This window comes from Xenopus tropicalis, chromosome 7 (genome assembly GCF_000004195.4).
Source record: "Xenopus tropicalis strain Nigerian chromosome 7, UCB_Xtro_10.0, whole genome shotgun sequence".
Taxonomy (NCBI): domain Eukaryota; kingdom Metazoa; phylum Chordata; class Amphibia; order Anura; family Pipidae; genus Xenopus; species Xenopus tropicalis.
In genome coordinates this window covers 130,977,441-130,995,451 of record NC_030683.2, presented here as the reverse complement: position 1 = coordinate 130,995,451, position 18,011 = coordinate 130,977,441, and the positions used below count along the sequence as shown (strand labels likewise).

The 18,011-nt window shown below is 49.7% G+C and overlaps 1 protein-coding gene across 1 annotated transcript in view; it reads left to right on the top strand.

The window, feature by feature from the left end:
• Nucleotides 1-365: 365 nt before the first annotated feature.
• The window catches only part of igsf21 (immunoglobin superfamily member 21), a 256,988-nt gene continuing 239,342 nt past the window's right edge, over nt 366-18,011 (top strand). The window contains 1 exon segment of the mRNA NM_001078772.2: nt 366-593. Coding sequence (NP_001072240.2) covers nt 536-593 — 58 coding nt within the window. The 5' untranslated portion in view covers nt 366-535.

Sequence of the window (18,011 nt, the reverse complement as noted above, 5' to 3'; positions counted from 1 at the left end):
TTGGGGGGGGGAACGGAGCAGAAAAGGTTGGGGGGGGGAGCGGAGCGGAAGGGAAAGCAAAGCAGTCAGGTTGGGGGGGGGGAGCTTAGCAAGGCAGAGGGGAATGAAGAGAGCGGGGCTGAAAAGGATGGGGGGGGGGAGCGGAGCAGAAAGGGGGCCAAGCAGTCAGATTGGGGGAGAGAGCAGTAGAGAGGGGCATGGGAGAGGCAGACAGGGATAGGGGGGAGAGCGGAGGGGGGAGCGGAGCAGTCGGGGAGGGGGGAGCCTGTACCAATGAGAGGGAGGCAGAGCCAGTTGATGCCAGGCTGTAGCTGCTGCAGGCAGTGAGGGACACGGAGGGACACAGTGAGGGACACGGAGGGACACGGAGGGACACAGGCGCCCAGGACAGCCTCTCACACCCGGCCGGAGCCGCTGGACATTAGGGGGGATCCTGCCCAGGAAGAGGGCGCTATGTACCCCCAGTTCTGCCGGACTCCGGGGATTCCCGGGCTGCACCCCGACTTGTGAAGCAGATGGAGTTCCCGGGCTCAGTATGGGAAAGATGAGCTGGCCCGGTGCCCTGCTGCTGCCCCTTCTGCCCCTGGCACTGGGTAAGTCTGCCCCGGGTATGGCGGGATGGGGTGAGCGCCCCCCACTTCCCTGGGATGAGGATTGTTTGTATGGATGTTGCTGCTGTGTTCATGCCAGGCTGCTGTGGGCACTGTGCCCCCCATTCCCTGTGCCCCCCATTCCCTGTGCCCCCCATTCCCTGTGCCCCCCCTCAACTTCCCCCCAGACCTGGTGCTTTTGCCTCCGCGCCCGGATTTGTTTTTGGCACAAGGAGTTGGGGTGCTAATTCTGAGGGGATGGGGTGTCTGCTCTGACTTGGTGCCACCCTCACTGTTCTATTGGGGACTGATTAACCCTTGTGCTCCCTCCTCTGCCTGTACTGTCCTCTCTCCAGCCATCTGCCCCTGCCTGCACCCCAAATTCTCTCCTGCCCCCCATTGTATTGCATCTATCTCCCACTGACATATCTATTTCTCCCCCCTCAGCTTTCTTTCCTGTTTGGCTGTTTTATACTTTATTCTTCCTTACTGACCCCCCTGCCCCTGACCCACCCTTTCCCCATCACCCACAATATGAACCTCAATACTTATCCTTAGGACTGTACCCCATTACTTATACTGCCCCTGTACCCACCAATTCCTAATTTGCATCAAACCTATCTCCCCCAATGTTGTACCCTCCCAAAAGTAACCCTTTCAACCAACCCTGATCCCAAGCACTGATGCCCCCACCACCAGTGCCCCCCTTGCACCCAAATTCCTCAAATGCTGCCTCCTATAATACTGAACCCCCATTCCCTTTCCCTCCCTAGTGCTCACACCTCAACTTTCTCTCATTTCTGACCTTTGTCCATTAATAATAAACTTCTCCCCTTTCCCAAATACTGATCTCAGTACATTTCCCCTGGCACAGACCCTGCAACTTCAGTGAGGTTTGGCACAGACCCCCTGGCACAGACCCCCCCAATTTTGCCTGTAGACCCATGCAGCAACCCCTTCTCCCCAGCACAGACCCCCTAGACCCAGGACCCTCTCGCTGGCATCGATCCCTGGCATCTCCCCTGTACAGACCCCAGGACCCTCTCTCCAGCACAGACCCCCAGACTCTCTCTCGAGCACAGACCCCTGAACTCTCTCTCCGGCACAGACCCCCCGACCCTCTCTCCAGCACAGACCCCCGGACCCTCTCTCCAGCACAGACCCCCAGGACCCTCTTTCCACCTCAGACCCCCCGACCCTCTTTCCACCTCAGACCCCCCGACCCTCTCTCCAGCACAGACCCCCAGGACCCCCTCTCCGGCACAGACCCCCCGACCCTCTCTCCAGCACAGACCCCCAGGACCCCCTCTCCGGCACAGACCCCCAGGACCCTCTCTCCGGCACAGACCCCCAGGACCCCCTCTCCAGCACAGACCCCCGGACCCTCTCTCCAGCACAGACCCCCAGGACCCTCTCTCCGGCACAGACCCCCGGACCCTCTCTCCAGGCACAGACCCCCAGGACCCCCTCTCCAGCACAGACCCCCAGGACCCTCTCTCCGGCACAGACCCCGGACCCTCTCTCCAGCCACAGACCCCGGAACCCTCTCTCCAGCACAGACCCCCAGGACCCCTCTCCAGCACAGACCCCCAGACCCTCTCTCCGGCACAGACCCCCCGGACCCTCTCTCCAGCACAGACCCCCGGACCCCCTCTCCAGCACAGACCCCCAGGACCCTCTCTCCGGCACAGACCCCCGGACCCTCTCTCCAGCACAGACCCCCAGGACCCCCTCTCCAGCACAGACCCCCGGACCCTCTCTCCAGCACAGACCCCCGGACCCTCCAACATTAGCCATTTCCAAGCCAGGACATTGTCATTCCAGATTTGCCTCTGTCTCTCTCCCAATCCCAACAATCTCCTCTCTGTGTATCATCTGCCCCTTTTCATCTCCGTGAGCTTCTGCCTAAATATATCTCTATTAACCCTTCCCTTCTCAGAGTCTCTGTCATTTCCCCCCTTAACCCCTTCTTTTCTCAAATTCTCTCCATTATTAGAATGTATTTCTGACCCCCCCACCCCACCCACCAGTTCTTCTCCCCAATATTATCTCTGCCCCCACTTTGTGCATCTGAACCTTCTGCACTTCCAGTAGTTTCTTAAATACTCTGCTCCCCCAAAGTCTCTGTGGGTCCCTGAACCCCATCTCACCTCTCTTCTGTTTCCTGGTCATTTCAGCAGAATAAACCCAGTTCTATCTGCACCCCAATACCATTTCCTTGTTACTCCCTGTGTTACTCTCTACCTCACGCTATCCCGGGGCCGTATTTCCCTTACGTTATCCCGGGGCCGTATTTCCCTTACGTTATCCCGGGGCCGTATTACCCGTACGCTATCCCGGGGCCGTATTACCCGTACGCTATCCCGGGCCGTATTTCCCTTACGTTATCCGTGGGGGGGGTGGGGGCCGTATTCCCGTACGCATATCCCGGGGCCGTATTCCCGTACGCTATCCCGGGGCCGTATAACCCGTGACGCTAATCCCGGGGCCGTATTTTCCCGTACGCTATCACCGGGGGCCGTATTCCCGTACGCTATCCCCGGGCCGTTTTTCCCGGTACGCTATCCCGGGGCCGTATTTTCCGTACCGTTAATCCCGGGGCCGTATTTTCCCTTCGTTATCCACGGCCGTATTTTCCCCGTACGTATCCCGGGCCGTATTTCCCTTACGTTATCCCGGGGCCGTATTTCCCGTACGCTATCCCGGGGCCGTATTTCCCGTACGCTATCCCGGGGCCGTATTTCCCGTACGCTATCCCGGGGCCGTATTTCCCGTACGCTATCCCGGGGCCGTATTTCCCGTACGCTATCCCGGGGCCGTATTTCCCGTACGTTATCCCGGGGCCGTATTTCCCTTACGTTATCCCGGCCGTATTTCCCGTACGCTATCCGGGCCGTATTTCCCTTACGTTATCCCGGGGCCGTATTCCCCAGTACGCTATCCCGGGGCCGTATTTCCGTACGCTAATCCCGGGCCGGTATTTCCCACACCTATCCCGGGGCCGTATTTCCGTACGCTATCCCGGGGCCGTATTTCCCGTACGTTATCCCTGGGCCGTATTACCCGTACGCTATCCGGGCCGTATTTCCCGTACGTTATCCCGGGCCGTATTTCCGTACGCTATCCCGGGGCGTATTTCCCGTACGCTATCCCGGGGCCGTATTTCCCGTACGCTATCCCCGGGGCCCGTATTTCCCCGTACGTTATCCCGGGGCCGTATTTCCCGTACGCTATCCCGGGACGTATTTCCCGTACGCTATCCCGGGGCCGTATTTCCCGTACGCTATCCCGGGGCCGTATTTCCCGTACGCTATCCCGGGGCCGTATTTCCCGTACGCTATCCCGGGGCCGTATTTCCCATACGCTATCCCGGGGCCGTATTTCCCGTATAATATCCCGGGCCGTATTTCCCATACGCTATCCTGGGGCCGTATTTCCCATATAATATCCCAGGCCTGCATTTTCCATACTCTTCTGTGGAAGATTTTCCAAGCACTTTCCCATGTCTGTGTCTCCCTAAATCTATTCCTTGCTGTAACATTGCTCTGTACTTGCCTTTGTATATTCCTTCTTCCTCCAAAGACCATACTAGGGATTCTATTGCTTTTCTGCCCCCTGAGCGCTATATACTTATATATAGGTATTTCCTTACTGTACATTTCCCTTTGCCACTGGAATATTGACTTGAATTATCCAGTCTCCGAAACCTCTTTATCCCTATCCCATATAGATACAGTGTATCCCTATCCCATATAGATACAATGTATCCCTATCCCATATAGTGTATCCCTATCCCATATAGATACAGTGTATCCCTATCCCATATAGATACAGTGTATCCCTATCCCATATAGTGTATCCCTATCCCATATAGATACAGTGTATCCCTATCCCATATAGATACAGTGTATCCCTATCCCATATAGTGTATCCCTATCCCATATAGATACAGTGTATCCCTATCCCATATAGATACAGTGCACCCCTATCCCATATAGTGTATCCCTATCCCATATAGATACAGTGTATCCCTATCCCATATAGATACAGTGTATCCCTATCCCATATAGTGTATCCCTATCCCATATAGATACAGTGTATCCCTATCCCATATAGATACAGTGCACCCCTATCCCATATAGATACAGTGCACCCCTATCCCATATAGATACAGTGTATCCCTATCCCATATAGATACAGTGCACCCCTATCCCATATAGATACAGTGTATCCCTATCCCATATAGATACAGTGTATCCATATCCCATATAGATACAGTGTATCCCTATCCCATATAGATACAGTGCACCCCTATTCCATATAGATACAGTGTATCCCTATCCCATATAGATACAGTGTATCCCTATCCCATATAGATACAGTGCACCCCTATCCCATATAGATACAGTGTGTCCCTATCCCATATAGATACAGTGTATCCCTATCCCATATAGATACAGTGTGTCCTATCCCATATAGATACAGTGTGTTCCCTATCCCATATAGATACAGTGTGTCCCTATCCCATATAGATACAGTGTATCCTATCCCATATAGATACAGTGTATCCCTATCCCATATAGATACAGTGTATATCCCCACCCCTATCCCATATAGATATAGAACAGTGTATCCCTATCCCATATAGATACAGTGTACCCCTATCCCATATAGATACAGTGTGTCCCTATCCCATATAGATACAGTGTGTCCCTATCCCATATAGATACAGTGTATCACAATCCCATATAGATACAGTGCACCCCTATCCCATATAGATACAGTGTATCCCTATCCCATATATATACAGTGTATCCCTATCCCATATAGATACAGTGTGTCCCTATCCCATATAGATACAGTGTATCACAATCCCATATAGATACAGTGTATCCCTATCCCATATAGATACAGTGTATCCCTATCCCATATAGATACAGTGTATCACAATCCCATATAGATACAGTGCACCCCTATCCCATATAGATACAGTGTATCACAATCCCATATAGATACAGTGTATCCCTATCCCATATAGATACAGTGTGTCCCTATCCCATATAGATACAGTGCACCCCTATCCCATATAGATACAGTGTATCACAATCCCATATAGATACAGTGTATCCCTATCCCATATAGATACAGTGTGTCCCTATCCCATATAGATACAGTGCACCCCTATCCCATATAGATACAGTGTATCACAATCCCATATAGATACAGTGCACCCCTATCCCATATAGATACAGTGTATCCCTATCCCATATATATACAGTGTATCCCTATCCCATATAGATACAGTGTGTCCCTATCCCATATAGATACAGTGTATCACAATCCCATATAGATACAGTGTACCCCTATCCCATATAGATACAGTGTATCCCTATCCCATATAGATACAGTGTATCCCTATCCCATATAGATACAGTGTATCCCTATCCCATATAGATACAGTGTATCCCTATCCCATATAGATACAGTGTATCCCTATCCCATATAGATACAGTGTATCCCTATCCCATATAGATACAGTGTATCCCTATCCCATATAGATACAGTGTATCCCTATCCCATATTCCCAGGGATTTGCCTGTATCCGGATCACTATTCCCTGTGGATTTGCTGTTTCTCTCTGAGTATTTGTGGGTTTGTTGATTGGGGATGTTCCCGACACGGTGCCGATGGGGGCGACTGGATCCCATTTGCCCCGAGCCCCATTCCCTGTATCGCCTCCCCCTCTCCCTCGTTACTGGGGGCACCGTTTCCCCTTAGATTTGGCTCTGTCCCCGGCCGCTCGCTCGTAGGTCTCACATGTTCAGTCTCCGTGGGGAAATCTCTGTATTGGGATCTCTGTGTTGTGTGGGTGTTTTGCCAATGTTCCTCTCTCTCCTGAATATATAATATAATTTTACAACATTACCCCCCACCCCCAAGGCTTGGTATAGCCCTGTATCATGAGTTGCCCACCTGTATACCTCCCCTGCTGGGCGGCCATTCCCTGCAAGTAACACATTATCTGTAGCACAAGTCGTTAACTCCTCGAGGTGCTGGTTCTGCTGCATCCGACTCCCTCCTCTGCACCTTGTCTGCCTCACACCTCTCCCTCCTCTGCTTCTCCCTCCGTCCCCCCCGACTGATTGATTTTCCCTTCCCCGTACACCTCGCTGCTCTTATTACAAACCTCTGGCCACAAATTATAGTAATGTGCTCCGCACCTCTTACCGGATACTCTTCCATACACTGAGCGAGGGGGAATTTGATTTTTTTTTTCCAGCAGAGGCAGTAATCGTACATTGATGGGCTTTAAATGACGCCGAGCCAAAAATGCTCACAGTTACCCAAAATAACAGCACATTGGTATCTAAGTGAATTGCACGTCGGCCTCTTTGGGATGCATTTAGCGAATATAATCCGTGTTTGAGAGAATTGGGCGGTTTATTGACTTTATTATTAGAAGTCTGAGCAGGAGCTGTGTATCTCTATTTACCCCCATGGGGCATCGTGACGCACCGCCGGTATGTGGGCTTCATGACAAGGTTACAGATATATAGAAACATTGGGGTAAAAGTCACCCCGCTATAGTTCCAGGGGTACCCAGGGCACAAATAAGCACTCACCCCAAATCCCCCCCTAACTGGTCTTCAGGCTGGGCCCCCTTAGCCCATAACAAGGTTACAGATATATAGAAACATTGGGGTAACAGTCACCCCGCTATAGTTCCAGGGGTACCCAGGGCACAAATAAGCACTCACCCCAAATCCCCCCCTAACTGGCCTTCAGGCTGGGCCCCCTTAGCCCATAACAAGGTTACAGATATATAGAAACATTGGGGTAACAGTCACCCCGCTATAGTTCCAGGGGTACCCAGGGCACAAATAAGCACTCACCCCAAATCCCCCCCTAACTGGCCTTCAGGCTGGGCCCCCTTAGCCCATAACAAGGTTACAGATATATAGAAACATTGGGGTAACAGTCACCCCGCTATAGTTCTGGGGGTACCCAGGGCACAAATAAGCACTCACCCCCCCCCCTAACTGGCCTTCAGGCTGGGCCCCCTTAGCCCATAACAAGGTTACAGATATATAGAAACATTGGGGTAACAGTCACCCTGCTATAGTTCCAGGGGTACCCAGGGCACAAATAAGCACTCACCCCAAATCCCCCCCTAACTGGCCTTCAGGCTGGGCCCCCTTAGCCCATAACAAGGTTACAGATATATAGAAACATTGGGGTAACAGTCACCCCGCTATAGTTCCAGGGGTACCCAGGGCACAAATAAGCACTCACCCCAAATCCCCCCCTAACTGGCCTTCAGGCTGGGCCCCCTTAGCCCATAACAAGGTTACAGATATATAGAAACATTGGGGTAACAGTCACCCCGCTATAGTTCCAGGGGTACCCAGGGCACAAATAAGCACTCACCCCAAATCCCCCCTAACTGGCCTTCAGGCTGGGCCCCCTTAGCCCATAACAAGGTTACAGATATATAGAAACATTGGGGTAACAGTCACCCCGCTATAGTTCCAGGGGTACCCGGGGCACAAATAAGCACTCACCCCAAATCCCCCCCTAACTGGCCTTCAGGCTGGGCCCCCTTAGCCCATAACAAGGTTACAGATATATAGAAACATTGGGGTAACAGTCACCCCGCTATAGTTCCAGGGGTACCCAGGGCACAAATAAGCACTCACCCAAATCCCCCCCTAACTGGCCTTCAGGCTGGGCCCCCTTAGCCCATAACAAGGTTACAGATATATAGAAACATTGGGGTAACAGTCACCCCGCTATAGTTCCAGGGGTACCCGGGGCACAAATAAGCACTCACCCCAAATCCCCCCCTAACTGGCCTTCAGGCTGGGCCCCCTTAGCCCATAACAAGGTTACAGATATATAGAAACATTGGGGTAACAGTCACCCCGCTATAGTTCCAGGGGTACCCAGGGCACAAATAAGCACTCACCCCAAATCCCCCCCTAACTGGCCTTCAGGCTGGGCCCCCTTAGCCCATAACAAGGTTACAGATATATAGAAACATTGGGGTAACAGTCACCCCGCTATAGTTCCAGGGGTTCCCAGGGCACAAATAAGCACTCACCCCAAGTTTGAGAACCCCTGAAACACTTCCAAATCAGCAGCCACACTGTTAAGGGCAGCCATTTGAAAATGACATTGAGACTACACTTCCCAGCATCCCTAGCTGCCATGCCTTGCCGAACGCTAGGGCTTGTTATTCAGTAACAGCTGGCGGCCCAAAGCTTACAGATCTTTATTGTAGAAGATTAAAGGGTAACGTTAGATCTGATGTCCAAATGGACTAAAAACTTTAACCCCTTGAGTCCTGGTGAATATTCTGTGAGCAAATAGGGTTCAGGCATAATGTTTGCTTGGAATAAAACTACCCAATAGAATGTTACTTTGTACTTGAAGGCGACTGGGAATTGGGGGGGATATTGATTTTCGGTGACCAGCAAAGTGGGAGAAAATTGAGGTGAAAAGTGTTAATATTCCTGCTGCAAAATGTATTAATATTATGTGTATCTGGGCCGATCCTACCCCCCAGCTCTGTATTCTCCCTTCGTGCATAGAGTTCCCTGACCCCCCTACTATTGGTACTGTCCTGGGGCCCTATCACCATAGGGGCCCCCCATAAGGAAAGAAATGGGACATGCTTGACATATATTGATTTTATTCCCAGTACCTGTGGGTCGTTCTTGCATTGCCGGGGGGGGGGCACTTTTCTCTGCTTAGAATACATCTATTGGCTGGGTATGATTTTTGGGGGTCATGGGATTGGCAGTTCTGGGAATTGGGACCCCGGAGTTGTTACGGAATCCAGTGGCCAATAGGCAGTAGGCGAATACGGGAGACGGGTCTATTTATATGCAGAGAGTGGGAGGGGGGAGCCAATGAGCGTAGATATGGGGCACGTTGGATGTGGGGGGGGTCATTACTTGTGGGCAGCAGAGGGTTAAGCTCCAGCTGTTGCTTGTAAAATCCCTTCCAGCTGTGTGAGACTCATGAACAAAAATAGTGCAATTCAGGGGGGGGGGGGGCAGCAGTCCCAGAGGCTGCGAGTGTTACTCAGTCTCACTGGGGGGGGGGGGCCCTAAAAATATTTCCCTCGTGTGGGGGCCCAGTAGCTTCTATTTATATCACTGCAAGGGGGTTGGATTAGTTGGTTGGAGATGGTTAAAGGGGATATAAACCCAAACTATTCTGCCTACTGATGAAAGAAAATTCTAAGCAACTTCCCAGAGCAGCCATTGATTCCTCTTGTCATTACTATTGAATGCTATTCCCTGCACTGCTGGTCTAGACTGCATGAACCAGTGCAGCCCTCCAGCAAGTACTCCAGCTCCCACAATGCTTTGCATGATCGGGGACTTTTCTTCTTTAATGTTAAAGGGGTTGTTCACCTTTTAGTGAGTGCTATTCTGAGACGATTTGCAATTGGTCTTCGTTATTTGTTATGTGCGGTTTCTGAATTATTTCGCTTTTTGTTCCATGTCAGCAGCTATCTGGTTGCTAGGGTCCAATTTAACCTAGCAACCAGACAGTGGATTAAAATAGACGCTGGAATATGAATAGGGGAGGGGCTGAATAGAAAGACAAGGAATAACAAGTAATAAAACTGGAGCCTCACAGAGCAATAGGGTTTGGCTGCCGGGGTCAGTGACCCCCATTTGAAAGCTGCGAAGAGACAGAAGAAGGCAAATAATTGAAAATCTATAGGAAATGAGTAATGAAGACCAATGGAAAAGTTGGCTGGGGGGGGGAGGTGCCTAGGGCTGTGTTGGAGTATGTAGTCGGAACCATCAGTGCAGGGAATGGACAGTAATTAAACACGCGGCATTGACACGGGCCTGTCCTGTTTAATGAGTCCGCGGCTGCCGGGGATTAGTAATATTTCCAATATCATTAGCTCTTATCTGAAGGGTGACACTCGCGTAATCTGTGTAAAATCTGACAGATCTGATTGGCCGCTCACATCCCGTATTTCTACCCTGACCTTTCCGGGGAGCTGACAAGTCGTTTTTTTTCCTTCTCGCTGCGGGTTCTGCCAAACTGACACTGTCTGATTGCTTTTGACGTCTTACTACCGAAGGGCCTTTACTTTGCCCTATTTACTCCTACCGGCTATTTATAACTGCCCGGAGACCGGGCTAAGGTTGGGCACATGAACAGGAATGGATGGGGGGGCAATAACCGTGTGTAATTAGTGGTTTTGCCACGGGAGAGGGGCAAGTGAGGTCAACACAAACATAAGGAAGCTGTCTTTATTCCCTTAGATGTCTTTTTTGGGTGAAGTTCCCCTTTAATATGAGGAATGATTTGCTCTCCTCTCTCCGGGGAGACATTTACTAGAACGTTCTGTGCATTTTACTTCTATTCAGCCTTGGGGCCCCCCGGTGCTCCCCTAAATCCTGCCCTGTGTATAGATACAAGCACTGACCTGAAGTAGTACATTGACTTACTATAAGCTCCCCACAACTTCTACTATTAGCTCTTATTGCCCCAGGGAGCTTCAGCTACTTTTAGGGTGAAGTTCCCCTTTAATATGAGGAATGATTTGCTCTCCTGTCCCCGGGGAGACATTTGCTAGAACGTTCTGTGTATTTTACTTCTCATTCAGCCTTGGGGCCCCCCGGTGCTCCCCTAAATCCTGCCCTGTGTAAAGATACAAGTGCTGACTTTGAGTAGTACATTGACTTACTATAAGCTGCCCACAACCTCTAATAGCAGCTCTTATTGCCCCAGGCAACTTCAGCTACTATTAGGGTGAAGTTCCCCTTTAATATGAGGAATGATTTGCTCTCCTGTCCCCGGGGAGACATTTACTAGAACGTTCTGTGCATTTTACTTCTCAATTAGCCTTGGGGCCCCCCGGTGCTCCCCTAAATCCAGCCCTGTTTATAGATACAAGCACTGACCTGAAGTAGTATATTGACTTACTATAAGCTCCCCACAACTTCTACTATTAGCTCTTATTGCCCCAGGGAGCTTTGGCTACTTTTAGCTTACTCACAGCTCAATATTAATGCACCATCGAGTTCCTGCTTGACTCAACCCCACCGGCCTCAGTGTGTAATTAATGCTCCAGTGACTCTCAGCTACATTTAGCTTACTAATGGCCTGCAGTTACTATTAGTGAATGGTGCATTGAGCTACAATTAATCCCCAGATACTGTAAGATTCATTGGCACAAACAGAAATTCTCATGGAAATGATTGTTATTTACTCTAATATTCCCAAGTTATTAACGGGTCCATGGAGTTAATAAGGATTAGTAGTAAATAATTATTCACAGATACTTGGTACACTTATTTGTAACATGTGGTTGTTATCCCCAGTGTTACTGCTACTATGTTCCCCCACTGCTACTATAGGCACCATCTCTCCCTACTATACCTGCTATCCCACAGCCCCAGTCCCTTCCCAGAGGCTATTATCCCCCCACTGCTACTATAGGCACCATCTCTCCCTACTATACCTGCTATCCCACAGCCCCAGTCCCTTCCCAGAGGCTATTATCCCCCCACTGCTACTATAGGCACCATCTCTCCCTACTATACCTGCTATCCCACAGCCCCAGTCCCCTTCCCAGAGGCTATTATCCCACTGCTACTATAGGCACCCATCTCTCCCTACTATACCTGCTATCCCACAGCCCCAGTCCCTTCCCAGAGGCTATTATCCCACTGCTACTATAGGCACCATCTCTCCCTACTATACCTGCTATCCACAGCCCCAGTCCCTTCCAGAGGCTATTATCCCACTGCTACTATAGGCACCATCTCTCCCTACTATACCTGCTATCCACAGCCCCAGTCCCTTCCCAGAGGCTATTATCCCCCCCCCCACTGTACTATAGGCACCATCTTCTCCCCTACTATACCTGCTATCCACAGCCCCAGTCCCCTTTCCCAGAGCTATTATCCCACTGCTACTATAGGCACCATCTCTCCCTACTATACCTGCTATCCCACAGCCCCAGTCCCTTCCCAGAGGCTATTATCCCCCCACTGCTACTATAGGCACCATCTCTCCCTACTATACCTGCTATCCCACAGCCCCCAGTCCCTTCCCAGAGGCTATTATCCCCCCACTGCTACTATAGGCACCATCTCTCCCTACTATACCTGCTATCCCACAGCCCCAGTCCCTCCCAGAGGCTATTATCCCCACTGCTACTATAGGCACCATCTCTCCCTACTATACCTGCTATCCCCACAGCCCCAGTCCTTCCCAGAGGCTTATTAATCCCCCACTGCTCATATAGGCACCATCTCTCCCTACTATACCTGCTATGCCCACAGCCCCAGTCCCTTCCCAGAGGCTATTATCCCCCCCACTGCTACCTATAGGCACCATCGTCTCCTACTATACCTGCCTATCCCACAGCCCCAGTCCCTTCCCAGAGGCTATTATCCCCCCACTGCTACTATAGGCACCATCTCTCCCTACTATACCTGCTATCCCACAGCCCCAGTCCCTTCCCAGAGGCTATTATCCCCCCACTGCTACTATAGGCACCATCTCTCCCTACTATACCTGCTATCTCACAGCCCCAGTACATATTATTACTCTATGAGTAGCTATTAGTATCAGTATATAAGGAATAATGAAGCAGTTAATGGAGACAAAGGCAGAATCTCAGTAGAGAACAGTTTGACTTTTATACAGTCGTCCCTCCCGCGAGTCATTTATGAAATATTAAATAAAGCCTTTTGCTCACAATTCAGATTAATAAAATATAAAAGCAGATTTAGTTTTCAGTATCGTTGCTATGTGGGCGCTTTGGGTTACGGGGGGCGGGCGGGTTCCAAGCTTTCCGGATAACGGATCTGATTTAAGGTTTCGGACTGAATTGAAACCAGAGATTTCTGAAACATTGTTGCAAAAAGATTTAAATGGAATTTTGTTCCAATTTATTTATTTCTATCGACCAATCAGAAGGGGCAGTGAGAGGAAACCGTGAAACCGACGTTGCGGTTATTTCTCGGAGACTCGGAGCCGATTGGTTCCTATTGCAGCGACTTCGCTCGCAGCCCCGGCCCTGCACCGCCATGAATTATTGATTGTTTAATCAAAACCCACCCAGGGTTCTGCGTTCAGGGGTTTCATTATACATATTTATGGCCTGGGACACCGAGCCCTACATAACCCTCTCACTTCCTAGAAATGATTCTGAGCAAATTAAAGGGGAAGTCCGACCAACTGTTTGTTATTTTCTTCAAGAAAGAAAATTCTAATCAATTCCCCCATTGTAAGCAGCAGTCCTGCCCTGCTTTATGGCTGAGATTCTAGCTATCTGTATAACAGAGCATTCTGTCACAGTGGCACAGATCCTATCTGATCCCCCCATTGTAAGCAGCAGTCCTGCCCTGCTTTATGGCTGAGATTCTAGCTATCTGTATAACAGAGCATTCTGTCACAGTGGCACAGATCCTATCTGATCCCCCCATTGTAAGCAGCAGTCCTGCCCTGCTTTATGGCTGAGATTCTAGCTATCTGTATAACAGAACATTCTGTCACAGTGGCACAGATCCTATCTGATCCCCCCATTGTAAGCAGCAGTCCTGCCCCTGCTTTATGGCTGAGATTCTAGCTATCTGTATAACAGAACATTCTGTCACAGTGGCACAGATCCTACTGATCCCCCATTGTAAGCAGCAGTCCGCCCTGCTTTATGGCTGAGATTCTAGCTATCTGATAACAGAGCATTCTGTCAACAGTGGCAACAGATCCTATCTGACCCCCCATTGTAAGCAGCAGTCCCTGCCCTGCTTTATGCTGAGATTCTAGCTTCTGTATAACAGAGCATTCTGTCACGTGGCACAGATCCTATCTGATCCCCTCCCATTGTAAGCAGCAGTCCTGCCTGCTTTATGGCTGAGATTCTAGCTATCTGTATAACAGAGCATTCTGTCAACAGTGGCACAGATCCTATCTGATCCCCCCATTGTAAGCACAGTCCCTGCCCCTGCTTTATGACTGAGATTCTAGCTATCTGTATAACAGAGAATTCTTGTCACAGTGGCACAGTCTGACCCACTTTTCATTCTATGGAAGGATTTCAGCCCTAATTTCATTTTTGAACAGTGTAATTACAATGAAAAAATGAAATATACAGGTGAGTGGATATATTAAATATGTGTATATGTGTAACGGCGGGCCCGGCGATATCTCGTATGTGACAGATGTATCCGTATTATTCGGCGCCACGCAGGGGTTTGCTGGTGCTGATATTTGGAAATGCTGCAATGTATCAGGGGAAGTGGGGGGGCCCTTTCAGCTTGTCGCTGGGACTGATTAACTCATCCGTCTCCCTCCTCCCCTGTGCTTTCTCTGCTCGAATCCCTGCTGCTCCTCGGCTGAAGGGAAAGGGGCTCCATCTCTCTATCACTTCAGAGCATTAGGAGATGATTATTAGTTACAGTAGGACTATGAGTTTGCCCCCCTCTGTAAGTTGAACAATAGCTGTTTCCATGTTCGTTCTTACCTCGGTTACGTACCTGCGGTGGCTCTGATTCTCACTCATTCCGGATAACCGGATCTGATTTAAGGTTTCGGTAGCTGAACTTGAAACCAGAGATTTCTGAAACATTGTTTGCAAGAATTAAATAAGGGAATTGATGGATATTAAATGTTTGTTAATTATTCGATGCCACAATTAAGTTGTATCTTCTGATTCTATATCAGGGCCCAATCAGAAGGGGCAAGTGGCCTAGAAAAGCGACTATACTTCTGCTAAGAAATAAAACTAAGGGATATTAACATAAGCTGATTCCAAAAACCTCCCAATATCCAGCGTCTGTCTCTAAATTATAGTTACCTCCACTGCTGGTTCTGACTCCCGCAGCAAAGTAGCACAAACTGGTGAAGAGAACAGAAGGGGAAACACAAATGCTCGTCTCTTAATGGAATAACATTTTTTATTATAAAGAAAAAAGTTTTGGGTGAAGTCCCCTTTACCTGCTGACACTTAATACCTGTAATGGGTTTTTAATCAGAAAGGAGAGTTATATAACATGCAGCTCAGCTTTAACGCCGAGCTCAGAGTCTGAACCGACACCTGCTTTTTGGCCGCCATAGTGAGTTTTTCTGGGCGCCAGGTCCGACTGTCACAATAAAACTGAATAATAAGCTGAAACTGAACCGAACTCTGGGTCGCTCGACCCCTCCAGTCAGAAGTACAACTGCAATTACTATCATGTGGGCTGAATAAAATCAGAAAAAACTGTCATTTGGAGGTTCATAGCATTGATTACGGCCCACAGTATAAGTGTATTGTGTAGAGTTGAACCCCAGGGGTACAGGCAGGGGGGTGGGGAAATATGGGCCCCAAACAGGATGAGATTAGAAAGGGGGTGAGAAAGTAAGAAGGTAAAAGAGATATAGTGAGGAAAAGGGGGTTCAGGGAGTAGAGAGACAAATGGGGGGAGAGGGAAAGATATAAGAAGAGGGAGGAGGGAGAAGAGGAAGAGTGGGGGAGTAAGGTCCAAAAGTTTGGGGGGGGAATAGAAAGGAGAGGGGTTGAGAGACAGAAGGAGAAGAGGGGAAGGGAAAGGGGGTTCGGTCACTTGGACTTAAGAGAAAAGACACAATATGGAGATGTCGAGCAAAGAGTGAGATGAAAGATAGAGAGAAGGGGTGAGACAGCAGAGAGAGGATGGGGGAGTGAAGGCAGACAGTTGAGGGGAAGGGAATAGAAATGGAAAGGAGAGGGGATGAGAGCGAAGGAGAGAGGGGAAGAGGAAAAGTGGGTGTTTTCGGTTTGTTTATTGGGAGTAGAGAGACAATTTTTCGTTGAGGGAAGGAGAGTTAATAGAAGATGTGCGGTAGAGGTAGAAAGGCAGGATATGTCCGGGCGCGTAAGGCCAACTTGGGGGGCAGTGGTAGGGAAGATTAGAAGGCAGGGAGAGGGGCATGAGATAGACCACGAAGCGAGAGAGGGGAAGGCCGGAACTAGCGTTGTGCGGGCTGGGAAGGATTAGTAAGCATCACGCTAATTGTGGCGGTTGAGAGAGGTGAGGAAATTTATAGAACGGAGGTGGAGAAGAAGGGCAAAATACTGTCACAGTAGGCGGGGGACAGAGTAAGGCCACATAACCGATTGTGGCTGGGGAGATCCCGGGGGAATAGCAACATTGTGGAAAAGAGGCAGAGGGAGAGAGACAGAGAGAAGAAGGGGAAGGGAAGGGGTTCCGGAGTCCTGCCGGGCTAGTAGCTGATTCGAATCGAGAACTGAGATGTGTGGCTAGGGTATCATAGTATAGGACAAGATAGCATTAGAAGGGAGAAGAGCTCGGGATCAACATAGGCGTGGGGGAAGAGTAAGCAGGATAGCAAAACAGTTGGTAGTGGGTGCAGTGCGGAATACGAGCCCAAATATGGTAAGAGACAAGGGAGGAGGGAGAGGAGACGCTCCTGATGGCCACTGCCATGTTATGGCTAGAGGATTCTAAGGGGCATAATGGGTAGATATAACAGAACATTCTGTCACGAGTGGCACAGTCCTATCTGATCCCCCCATTGTAAGCAGCAGTCCTGCCCTGCTTTATGGCTGAGATTCTAGCTATCTGTATAACAGAACATTCTTGTCACAGTGGCACGATCCTATCTGATGCCCCCATTGTAAGCAGACAGTGCCTGCCCTGCTTTATGGCTGAGATTCTAGCTATCTGTATAACAGAGCATTCTGTCACAGTGGCACAGTCCTATCTGACCCCATTGTAAGCAGCAGTCCTGCCCTGCTTTATGGCTGAGATTCTAGCTATCTGTATAACAGAGCATTCTGTCACAGTGGCACAGATCCTATCTGATCCCCCCATTGTAAGCAGCAGTCCTGCCCTGCTTTATGGCTGAGATTCTAGCTAGTTAACAGAGCATTCTGTCACAGTGGCACAGATCCTATCTGATCCCCCCATGTAAGCAGCAGTCGCCCTGCTTTATGACTGAGATTCTAGCTATCTGTATAACAGAGAATTCTGTCACAGTGGCACAGTCTGACCCACTTTTCATTCTATGGAAGGATTTCAGCCCCTAATTTCATTTTTGAACAGTGTAATTACAATGAAAAAATGAAATATACAGGTGAGTGATATATTAAATATGTGTATATGTGTAACGGCGGGCCGGCGATATCTCGTATGTGACAGATGTATCCGGTATTTATTCGGCGCCACGCAGGGGTTTGCTGGTGCTGATATTTGGAAATGCTGCAATGTATCAGGGGAAGTGGGGGGGCCCTTTCAGCTGTCGCTGGGACTGATTAACTCATCCGTCTCCCTCCTCCCCCTGTGCTTTCTCTGCTCGAATCCCTGCTGCTCCTCGGCTGAAGGGAAAGGGGCTCCATCTCTCTATCACTTCAGAGCATTATTTGGCCACTGTGTCTCTGCTCCCCCCCCCCCC